This window comes from Molossus molossus, unplaced genomic scaffold, assembly GCF_014108415.1.
Source record: "Molossus molossus isolate mMolMol1 unplaced genomic scaffold, mMolMol1.p scaffold_m16_p_1, whole genome shotgun sequence".
Taxonomy (NCBI): Eukaryota; Metazoa; Chordata; class Mammalia; order Chiroptera; family Molossidae; genus Molossus; species Molossus molossus.
In genome coordinates, this window is record NW_023425344.1 from 78793394 (window position 1) to 78805897 (window position 12504).

Below are 12504 nucleotides of genomic sequence, written 5' to 3' on the forward strand. Positions count from 1 at the left end.
TCTTCCTCATCAAGGCTATCAGAGAGGCTCTCTCCCAGCCTCTATCACTACTTCAATTTCTTTTCAGGTTGTTCTTACTTTCCAATCTTTCTCTGGATGTCGATGAATATCCCCCCCCCCCTCTCACTCTCATTCCAATTTATATACAAATAATACCATAGGGAGAAAAAATGTAAATGTCATTTGTTGGTGTGTACTGTGAGAAATGTCTCTCAGGGCAGAGAATAGGCCTTTCACATGCAAAGCAGATGCTTTCCAAGTCCGAGCTGAGAATTCCCCAAGGAAGTAAACATCAGGGACTACAAGGGGAACCTTGCTCCTGGGAATATGCCTAGGAACAACAGGATGAAACTGAAGCAAGGTGACTTGCAAACGGTACTGAAATTGTTGGTTACAGTAAGATCAGACAATTGCTCTTACTATGAGATCTGCAAGGAAACTAATAGCATTTAGTTAAACCATACTCATTTTGTAGATGGAGAAATTAAAGCCTTGAGCAGTTAAAAAAAATGGCTTGGCTCAGTCACACAGCAAGCTTGTGTCCCCTGGTAGCTAAACCAGGCTCTCTTGGCTCGGGACAGTGCACGCTCCACCATTGCACAGTGCTATCTTGCAACACCTGTCAGAGCTCAGTGAGAATAAAATATAAGATCTTTGTTATGTTGACGAGAGAGCGAGACAGTGAGAGAGCAAGAGCACTAAAGTAGCCTTGATTTTTTGTAGTTTACTGGTAAATAGTATACATATTACAGGGGTTTTTGTTTTTATTTGACAAAGTAAAAAAGCCATTAATACCATGTCACCTGTCCAAAGAACATTTTGATTGTTTATCAACCAATGAAATATATTTATATATATTTTTGGTATGTGCTCCTAGTGGGAACCGAACCCGGGACTCTCTAGTCCGCAGGCCGTTGCTCCAACTGCTGAGCCAAACCGGCCAGGGCTATTTTTCTTTTTATTTTTTTAAATAAATTTAATTTTTCCATCACCATTTATCCTCTCTATGCCCTCTTCCACCTCCATGCATCCTCCTCGACCACTAATCACCACACTGTTGGCCATGTTCATGAGTTCCTTCTCTTTTTTTTTTTTTTTGCTCAACCCCTCCACCCTTTCTCCTCCCCCTAACCCTCAACAGCTATCAGCCTCTATCTATGAGTCTGTCTCTGTTTTACTTGGTAGTTCAGTCTGTTTATTACATTCCACACAGGAGTGAACTCATAGGGTGCAATGGAGTACTGCTCTACCCTAAAAAGGAAGGACAGTTTACCCTTTGTGGCAGCATGGATGGACCTCGAGAACATTATGCTAACTAAAATAAGCCAATCAATAAAACAGTAAATACCTGGGGATAACTGAATTATCCGATGTCTTTGTTTCTGGACATGATTAGAATAAAGGTCTCAAAATACTGAATCAAGACTTCAGAAGTGGAGAAGTGAGGTCTATAATCAATTTGTCTTTATGACTGAATTTCCATAAGTTTATATTTTATTGTAGTAGTGTATGATCTAAATGGTTCAGGATTACCTGATGAATGATATATAGAATTATAGAATCCCCCCATCCTTTTTTGTGTGTGTGTGTGTGGTGAGCAAGACTCAGGAATGATTCAGTACTTGCATTCAGATAATCACACCATTCTTATGTGATTTGAACTGTCAATATAAACCAAAGACAGGCATTTTCTATTATGTGTATAATAATAAGATGGCAAGTCAACTTCAGAGAGCAAATCAAGTAAGTCCAGTCAACCAAGAGAGTATCCCAAAATGACACTTATAACTTCCCCACTACACAGGCCCAGGACAGACATAAATATTGCCCTCAAGTTACTAAAAACAAATACAAACTGCCTTGGGTATTTTCAACTCTGCTGACCTTTGAAGAAACACAGTTTTCCAAATTAAAGCAAAAACTAGTTAGTAAGCCTCATCTAAGTGTCCAAAGATTTGTTCTGGGGGGAAAAAGAGAGCAATTAGACATTATCTTTGCTCCCAAGAGACTTCTATTCAGCTAGATTGCAATAGACATAATAATAGATTTTTAAAAGGTTGGCAGCATTGTCATTTTTCTTTCTTCTACACTGCAAATCTATATATAAAGTTTTAAACTCAATTGATACAAAACTTGTACCCACAAATGAGGCTGTGACAAATAAAAACAAAAGAAGAAAAAATGTAACAAAAAGCATATTGATGCACATAATTGAATTATCTGAATACTAATAATGCAATTACTATTAGTAAATTTTTAAATTTGTTAATTCTTTGGAATTAAAAAAGGTGATTTTTAAAACTGGAACTGCAGGGAGACAGATAACTGGGGGATGTCTTACTGTGGGACAGAAGAGTTGTCACGATGGCCTTGAGCTAACAAATTCCAGAGTGTCCAAAACTTTGGTGTGTGTACCCTTACACTGACTGAATGCCTTAGGAGGACAATGTCACAGTTCATACCAAAAAATCATTTCTTTTCCTACTTTAGTTGAAAATAAATTCAATGTGTTATACAAATGTTTGCTCATATTTTGTGTGTGATTTTTATAACTCAAGCCTATTTCAATATATGGCAATTTGAATGTGTACCAGCCATAAAAAAAAAAAATGTAAAGATATTATGGTAAAAGATCAATGGTGGATTGACAGTTAAAGGCCTAATCAATAAGAAAAAAATCTCAAATTTATGAAATGCCTTCTTATTTATCCACTGATTCTGTGAGTTAAATATTAACTTGCATATTAACAACTGGTATCTTAACAGTAATTTGTAGCTTACACAGGATCAAATATAGGTTTTTTTTTTATTTTCATGTAACACCAACACTGTTTTAACAAATATTTTTTCTCATTTTTGGAAAAAAATAGGGCTAAGAAATATTTAGTGTATTGACCAATTTCAGCATATTGATACACTAGATTCAAAATTGACTCTCAGATTAAGACCTAGGTTTCTTTCACTAACATATTCCACCTGTCACATTAAGCAATGCTTGATATTTTAAATAGGTAGTAATATTTGAGGAAGTTGATGATTCCCGGAATAAAAAAAATTCTCATTTAATACAAACACAATTTTGCTTGTTAATTTGAGTGATTATTTTACATGATGAATTAAGAACTTACAAATTTGAAAGGCATTCTAGAGACTACATCAGATTGTATATTTCGAAGGGTGTGTATATATTGTCATTAAGAATGTAACTTGGCAATCATCTTTCTAGTATATGTATCGATTCTATTGCAAAAAATTTTCATGTGCTGGTTTTTCACTTTGTGAGAATTAACATTATAATTATTTAAACATTTGTTGTTTCTGGGTTGGAATCAAATTGGAAATAAATTAATTTATCTAAGGAGTGGAATATAATAAACTATAGGACTCTGAATTCTAAAACTCGGCAAAACTTATGGCATTACCACGTGCCAAACACTGTGCTAGGTGTTTTATGTACATTACTTCAAGTGATCTCAATATCCCTAGGAGGTAGGGACTGTACTCACCCTATTTGAGAGCTGAAAAAGCTAAATTTTATACCTTGCCCAAGTACACACAAATAGTAAATAGTAAAAAAAGCTGGAATTTGAACCCAGACAGTTTGGCTCCAGAAAAATTATAAAGGTGACACTAAGTGACTAGTTCGCTAATAGTTGTTTCCTCTGTGCTTTTTTCCTTCTGCTCCAAGTCCCATATCAACTCCACTGACCTGAATATAAGAAACCCAAGCACATTTTTTTTTTTTCCAAACAACATAATAATGACCCCAGGCAAATGTCTACAACTCCTTTTAACTGATCCCCAAAAAGTTAATTGAATTCAGAATATTAAAAAAAAAATTATTATCACTAAGTAGAAATTCATTTATAGCTCGGTGGTCTTAGTGTTATCATTGTAATTAGCTAGTTATTAATAGTAAGAAAGGAGCAAAGGGAAAGCCAGACATTTTAAGCATTGCCATCTGGGCAACTTCACCAGGAAGCTGCAATTTCACACTCTCCAGGGAATCACAAGCCCATTACCTGCAGGTCACGGGGGAAAGGGTCCAACAAAGAGGAGATAGATGCATGTGCAGTGAAGATGGGTGACTAGGAAAGGTGTCTGTCAATCAAACCTGGGAACAGCGATCATTCGCTAGAACGGGCAGGGCCACAACAAGCCCACGGAAGTTTGGGGTTACATAATCCCTCAAACAAAAGAGACCCTCTTGGCTCTTGGCTCACTCTTGGTTCTCTTGCATTCACCCGTGTTTTCTCCATAGCCATGTGGCCCTGTGGAATCCACATGCAATGGACTGACGGACTGCAGGGAACACAAACTAAGTTGGACTCAGTTCCAACATGAAGCAAAACTTCTGGACACTGGCTTTGATTCTAGCTCGCTTAAGCCAGAGAAGCTACACTTCTTCTATGGCAGGGTAAAAGGAAATGGGACTTTGGAATCCAGGGGTTTAATTTCACAGAAATAAAGCTTTCTACGATACCTCAACCTTCAGTGCAAGTCTCAGAAAATTCCTTTTCTCGGGATATTGCAAGAAGCCCACTCCCATGAACAACAGGTGTTTATGTGAAGCTCTCCCCACTGATAACATTAGTTTTTGGTTTAGATGTGTCAAAGATGCTATGAGAGGTGGCAATGACTTCTGAATTATTCAAGGAGCAAATCTCTAGCCCTGTTAATTTCTATCAGAAAAAATCAACTATTGCAGTTTCACTATATTGGAGGGTATGAAACTATAGAGGAAGATTTTGAAGAAAAATGTCCTTTGGTCTTATTGTCAGCCATATCACCCTAATATAACTTTATATTATCGTCAAACTTCTGTTTCCTAATAAGTAAATAGGGATAATAAAGCTGAACTTGAAGTGTGATGGAAGTAATGTGTATAAAGTGCCAGGCACAATAAACGGTAGATGTTAGCAGATGTTATGATGATTCTTATTTGGGTGAACTTGTGCCAAACCCAATAGTGATCTACAGTCTCTGTCTTTTGATACAATTAATTTAGGTTTCGGCCAGAATATGACTGATTGAATTGATTATAAAGTAGATCAGATTTCAGGTGAGCAGGATGAAACCAATGACATTGACATTTTTGGCTACTAACTTCACTATATAATTTATTATTGACTGGTACAGACAAATGATTGCCTTAGAACAGAACCTGCTTAGAATATCATTTAACTTATGCAATAAAACTGATTAAAGAGTTTTAGTTTTTGTGATTTTGTTTCTGAAGCGAAGAGGAAGAAAGGTAATAAATATTAATTAGATTGTCAGAGAAACTGCAACTAATCTATACCTAGACTTACATTATCATCCAAACCAAAATGTCCCTATTAGGAAAAATAATAAATCCTGGGTTGCCATAGCAATGACTGGACTAAACATGGCCAGAGAGAATATAAAGACACAACAGGTGTCTAATACTTAATGCTGTGGTTGCTTCTATTTAGAGCCTAGGTATGATTATCTCTATGAAAATATTATTCTGCAAGACCTAAAATTTCTATTCAAGTTTATAAAACTATTTTTCTTAGGATTGCCTGAAATGTAGGTACCATATAGTAAGTGGCCTTTCTAGATGTAATTAACACCTCTAATGCGTCCCATGCTGATGTTGATATTGAGAAGAACAGTACAAAAGGATCCTGTTTGCTAACAAAAAGACCTTTTTCTAACACCCAACAGGCTCTATGAACCTAACCTGATAGAGCTAGAATGACTCACAGGAATTCAGTGACAGGAAAAGACACTTACTACACAGGAATTGAATGTCCCTTAGAGTAAATTCCTGCTTTGACAGTCAGTGTTTAGTAATGCGCATCTCAATTTGTTCTCAAAGATAAAGAGGAAGTTGGGAATTGATAACAAAGAAAAGAAAGAATATAAATTATGTGGATTAGATAATAATTTACAAGTTAAAATATTTATTTGAAGCTTGAGATTAACTTCATCAATGAAAAGAGTGGGTAATTACCCAGTAAATTAAAAATTAGTTCATCATAATTTCCACTTTTATTTATTTATTTTTTAAAACTGATTTCCTAGCATACCTCAAAGATGACAAGGAATAGACTTAAAATTTTTTGTTTTCTTTATTGGTTTTAGAGAAAGAGGAAAGAAGAGGGAGAGAGATGGAAACATCAATGAGAGATAACATGGATTGGCAGCCTCCTGCATGCCCCTCACTGGGGATTTGGCCACAACCTGGGTATGTGCCCTGACAGGGAATCGAACTGGTGACCTCTTGTGCACAGGTCTGCGCTCAACCACTGAGCCACAATGGGTAGGCATAATGTATACTTTTTTATCAATATGTTTCTGATATCCCTACACCCAAAACTAAGTTAGTTGTGAATCCTCCCTATCACTCTTTATTTACCACTTAAGGCCTACAATATAATCAAACTTATAATTACTTGCCTCCTCTTCCTTTTTTCCCCCACTTCTAAGGCAAGGGCTGACTCTGACTGACCTCTATAATCCTTCAGCATTTAGCATAGTGTGTCTTAAAATGTGTGCAATCTATTTTTTTTTCCATGAAATTGAATGTTCAATCACTAACCAATGAATTTCTCTAAGAAATAAAGATACCAATGAAGTGATGTTTGTTCCTGCTTGCAAACGCTTAAAGCATTCTAATCTTTCCTAAATTAATGTGAAGTTCAAAAAGCAAATGGCACTTGAAGAGTAAATTTCTTCCAGGGCCTCCTTTTCGTTGGAATCCCTCTTCATTTAACTTCTCTCAGTCCCAACAGTGAAAGGCTCATTGATCTAGACTTAAAAGCCAAAGGGGCTAAAAGCCACTGTAGGGGTCTGCTCAGTTTGAAATATAATTTAGGAAACCTTGGGAATGAATGACAGTTCTTTTTCAGGAGCCTCCCATACATATCTAAACAGAACAGCTTTCCAGATTGGAGACTGTAAAATATTACACCACCAACCAAGTCATAGAAAGTCATTCACTGCCACGTGGAAACAGTCCCTTGATTTTCACAAAGAGCACAAAAGACTATATTATATTTATTTAAATCTGAGGCCTGCAAAAATGTCAGAGGGAAAAAGAGAGCAGTCAATTTCTCTATAAGAACATTATTTAGGAATCAATTACTATGCAAAATAGCATGGATCTTGACAACTCGTGAATGTAAGAGAGGTGAAATACCTCCCTCCCCACCTCCAGTAATCAACTCTGCAGATGAAATGTTAAGCATCCTGTTTGAGGAATGTAAAAAGTTTTGAAATCAATGTGTTTCTCGTAAACAGGGTTTGGGGGAAAGCTCACTAAATCAGCATAAGAAATGCTTTATTTCCTGCAACTTATCTGGGAAGGAAATCATAAAGGCAGAGCCAGGTCCAACAAAATTATACACGTGGATGGGAAAATCTCTTCCAACTCCTATGCACCACTCAGAGAGTCAAATTATCCTAGACTTTCCTTTTTTAAGATAAATGGAGTGGTTTTTACAGACACTTGTCTGAAGTTAATTGGCTTGTTGGAAGAGGTTGAAGATAGTCATTATGTAACTGTTGTCTCTGCTCCACTGGAAAATTATCTTACTTGGGTTAATAGTTCATTAGAAAGAAGACACTGTTAACAGAGAGGTTAAGCTCTTATCAGTGAGCTAAAGGAGGTTGGTATTTTCCCCAAAGTGATCATGCAGAAAAATCTGCCAGGTCATCTCTGGGTTGTCCTTTACCTTTCCATGTTCCCAAAGGCCACCTTTTGCAGGCTGCGTCTATTGATCCTATTCCACTTTGCTTTCAGAAAGACATGTAATTCACTCAGTTTAATGATGCCAGGAAAGTAGTGTCCTCACTGATGCTCGGAGACCTGAAATGGAGAGCAGCCTAACCCAGCCTTTCAGAATTTATATTGCCCTGACACCTGTTTGTGAGTGTTTTTCATGGCATCAGGATTCCTATTAATCTTTCCCATGCTTACTGAAGAGTTACTTCTAAACTAGTGCATTGATTTCTAGTGACACCTCATAAATATTCTTTATTTTAAGAAATCAGATTCTCAGTAACTCTTCCAAGTCCGTTTTATGGCCCTTCATAGCCTCGGAAATGTAACCCTGAAAACTTCAAGATGCATGGTAAGCCATCCTCCGTGATTTGGAAGTGTTTGGGAATTTGTCCTAAATTTACAAATATATTTGAGAAATGAATGGTAAATGTTTTTCAAGAAGGAGTGTGGTTATTTTTTCCTACATTATCACTGGAAATTAGAATTATATAAGAAGCAAAATTTTGAAAAGAGCACTAGCAAAATGAAATTAGAATGGAGATTTTTTTTTTACAGGGCTCCTCAGAGTCAGAATCAATCTCTCCCAACCATGTTCTTTTAAGATAGTTTGTACTTTGGTTTTCTCATTTATTAAGTCTGTCTTATGTTAGACTTACATGCTCATTTCTCCCAATAGCACATTTATCACTGAGAGCAAAAACAATGTCTTGCTTGTTTTTTATTCCTTGCACTGCTGAGAACATGGTAGGAGCCTAATACATATTGATGAAATTTAATTGCTTACTGTGAAGCCCACTGGAAGGGTTAAAAGACAAATGTAATCATTTCTTGTAACTGGTCACTAACATAGTCAGACTTATAGGTACATAAATCACCTATATCTGAGGTTCAGAACCTGCAGTCAGTGGGTAGGGTTTTTATGTCTATATTTCCCTGAAATGTTATGCAAAATGTTATATGTAGATATGTGTATATTTCAGGAGCAAACATTTAGACACTTTAATTAAATAAATTTCCTCTTAACCTACCCCATCTCCTCCAGATATTATGATGCACCCCCTTAGGCAGCTTTACTTAACCTCTCAATTCATTAAAGCCCACATGTAGTTGAGACACATATAGACCAGCCTCTGCAATGTGATATTTCCAATGACAACCTTTCACCCGTACGTGACAATCCTGTTATTTCCAGACTTATGTCTGAAAAGTGGACATTTTAAACCGGCATTTAATCCCCAGATTTTTGTTCTCTAGAAAGGTCATTGTATATTCCCGGTACCTTTATGATGCCGTCAATGACACCTCTAGGCCGCTCGCGCAAACAGTTCCCTTCAGTGAAAACAAACACACTCTCCGTAGAGCCTTCTATGCACTCGCAGTCAACACCCACACACTCTCCTCGGCAAATGAATCACTGTGTTTAAGTTTCCGGGGAAGCTCCCTGCTGGTAAACTGAGGCCAACAGCCCCTACTAGTGAGACCTGATTCACACCACCAGAGGAATAAGAGAAAATGGTACCTATCTCGTCGTCACTGCTACAAAGACTGGACAGAAGACAAAGGATGGTCACTTGAAGCAGTTCCATGGTGCCCGTGGATTGTCGCAGTGGCTCCTCGCTCCAGAGTCAGACAGGGACAACTCCCTTCCAGTCCGGCAGGACCTTATTAGCAAATGGAAAAGGTGTGCTGAATGTGAACAGCCACTGCCCATTCCTACTTATTTCGGGGGCTCTGATAAAGAACGGGAGGAAATACACACACTCCCTTTGGGAGTTCAGCAGAGAGGAGATTTATTGTTTCAGTCCCTTACAGGAACTTTTTTTTTTTTTCTCTCTTCCTTTGGCAGCCACTTGTGTTTTTGTTACTACATTATTTTGTTCTTCTTCAACAAAAAGGTCAGGGCGGGTTTTTAACAGAAACAGATCTTTCTTGAGAATGGATCATACAGCTTTCTAACTTTTGTTTTGAAAGTGCATTTTGGAGTGGTTATAAAGGGACCTCATTAAACAGTGACTCAGTTTGGATAAAAAGGCTTTAACTGCCTGAGGGTTAAACTTTAGAGTAAAATCCACAAGGAATCAATGTTTCTTCTTTCTTTCCAAATTGAACGCCAGATTAGCAAAGACCACCTTCTGAAGATAAGTGCAAAACCTTATTAAACAGAGCCTACTCTGCTCTTAAGTAAGCAAGGAGACTTCTTAGGGATGTCCAGAGAAGTTTCTCAGGATATTCCTAAGAGAACTAAGCAAAGACATGAAATGTTCACTGATCATTCCTGGGTTTTATTGGTGGAAATTGATGAAGAGGGTGGAACAATCACTTATAGTTCCCAGAGGATGCTCTTCTCCAGGAAACGCAATTGGAATGGCACAGGGTGGAATGCTCTTACAACAAACCAGTGAAGTTAGGAGGGATGGATTCTTCAAATCAGAATGCCAAGCAGTCTAGATAATATGTATATGAGGGATCTCTTTGATATTAGTAACAATGGATTAAAACATGGTGAGTACACAGCCACACCCTGGTTGCAATCCCGTGTATGGGTAACTGGACACTTCCTCAGCCGCAGGCTGTACATCTCACCTCAGCTACATGCCCTTTTCCATACCTTTAAGCATAAGCCTCCTGTGACAAAGCAGTGACAATGGATCAGTAGAGATTTATCTGCTCCAGCAAAAAGAACAAAAAACAAACAAACAAACAAACAAAAATGATTCCAAAATTATACTTTTACCTGTTTACGAGGAGGATGCACATTTCACTACTGCACAGGGCTGGCAGGGATTCATTGTATGAGGGTTAGAGCAAGCTGACTCATCAAAACACCCCCAAACACTGGCTTGTTTCATCCCAAATTATCCCAAGTCCCAGAAGAGTCTCCAAGTTCTATTTTGTGTATTAGCAAGACTTAATTTTACCATCTTTTCTAATTAATTTTCTAAAATAGGCACTTTTGGAGTCGTTACTTTCTTTGGCATATCCTGGAGAGTATAACGATAGCAATGTATGTGACCAGATGTCACAGGCGCACTCCAGAAATAAGACCGGGTGTGGCCACGAACTCACAGCCCAGCGCGCACCTTGTCACTGCCTGCTCCGTGCTCTGCTGTGGCTCGGGAGTTTTCAGCACACAGGGTCACCCTGTTGACCACTATCATTGCTGTAGAAATTCCATAGCATTTAGATTTCTCAGCTCTGACTGCTGGGCTTTTCCACAGAAAAGACTAGATATCTATTTTAAGAATACTTGATTAAAAATATTATGTCTAGTTAAAAGACAGAAACTGTAGATGAAAAAAAAATCGAAAATGAAAAAACTGTATATTTTGAAATGACTGTTTCAAAAATATAGAAGTAATATGGTAGGTCATCATTATCTTAATACATCAGAAGATATTTTCTCTGTTTTTTTTTTTTTTAATCCTCACCCGACGACATTTTTGCATGTATCTTTAGATAGAGCGGGAGGGAGAGAGAGAAAAAGAGACAGAGAGAAACATCTATGTGAGAGAGATACATCGACTGGCTGCCACCCACATAACCCCAACCAGGGCTGAGGACAAACTGCAACCGAGATACGTGCCCTTAACGGGAAGCGAACCCGGGTCTCTCTGGTCCATGGGCCGGCACTCTAACCACTGAGCCAAACTGGCCAGGGCAGAAGGTATTTTAAAGGTAAAATAATTTATTGAAACAGTGGTGATTGACAATAAAGAGACAACTGATCAATAACAGACATTCCAGGCAGAAATGTGTATATAAATATGTAAATATAGATGTATTTGCAGATATGTATATGTATATGTGTGTGGAGAGAGAGATTAGATATACAGTAAATATGGTTAGAATAATATATATTTAATAAGTAATTTTTGACAAGTTATTAACAATCTTAAAATAATTAAAGTTAGGTCTATACTTAAATTCAAATACCAAAATATTTTTTTCTCATGTTAAGGATTTAAAGGTAATAAACAAAATCACAAAATTTTGGAAGAGATTATTTGCACGTAACTGGGTGGAGAGGACATTTTATACATGATATCAAAAGCAGAGTATCCAAAAGCAAGATTTGATCTGTTTTCTTACATAAAATTAAAATATTTGGCTCAACACACCATAAGATGAAATGGCAAATAAAAAACTTGTAAAATATAATACACAATGAATATTTGATATCCTTAATATATAAAGACCTCTCACTAATTAACGATAAAGCATTAACTCTACACCTGAAATATAGACCAAAAAAAAAAAAAAAAATCATAAAAGAAGAAACAGAGGGCCAACAAAATGGAAAAATATATTAATCTCTTTTGAAATAAAAGAAATTAATGTTTAAAAATTAAAATAACATTTTTTTTTGTCTTATAAACTTAAGTATATTTTATGACAATACTCAGTTTTGATGAATGCTAAAGAGAGGCTAATGTCTTATTCTTGGGTTATGTATGACCTTTCTGGGATGTGACTTGGCAATATGCATTAAAACTCTTAAAGAATCATACTCTTTGAACCTGCAATTATGTGTTTAGAAATGTGTGCTAAAAATGAAGATGCTCATTAAAGTTCATGTTATTACAAACATTTGTCAACAACATTAATTATTAGGAATAAGATGCAATATTATTCTGTGACAAGTATTAAAAATTTAATACATGTACAAATATATTCATGATACTTATTGCATGTACTTATATATTTATATGTACATATGCATCTGATATATAAGTAAAGATATACATATATGT

At 36.7% G+C, this 12504-nt stretch overlaps 1 protein-coding gene across 1 annotated transcript in view; it reads right to left on the bottom strand.

The window, feature by feature from the left end:
• The window catches only part of EMCN (endomucin), a 91076-nt gene extending 81607 nt beyond the window's left edge, over positions 1-9469 (bottom strand). The window contains exon 1 of the mRNA XM_036282136.1: positions 9273-9469. Coding sequence (XP_036138029.1) covers positions 9273-9339 — 67 coding nt within the window. The 5' untranslated portion in view covers positions 9340-9469. The remainder of the gene's footprint in view (positions 1-9272) is intronic.
• Positions 9470-12504: the final 3035 nt, after the last annotated feature.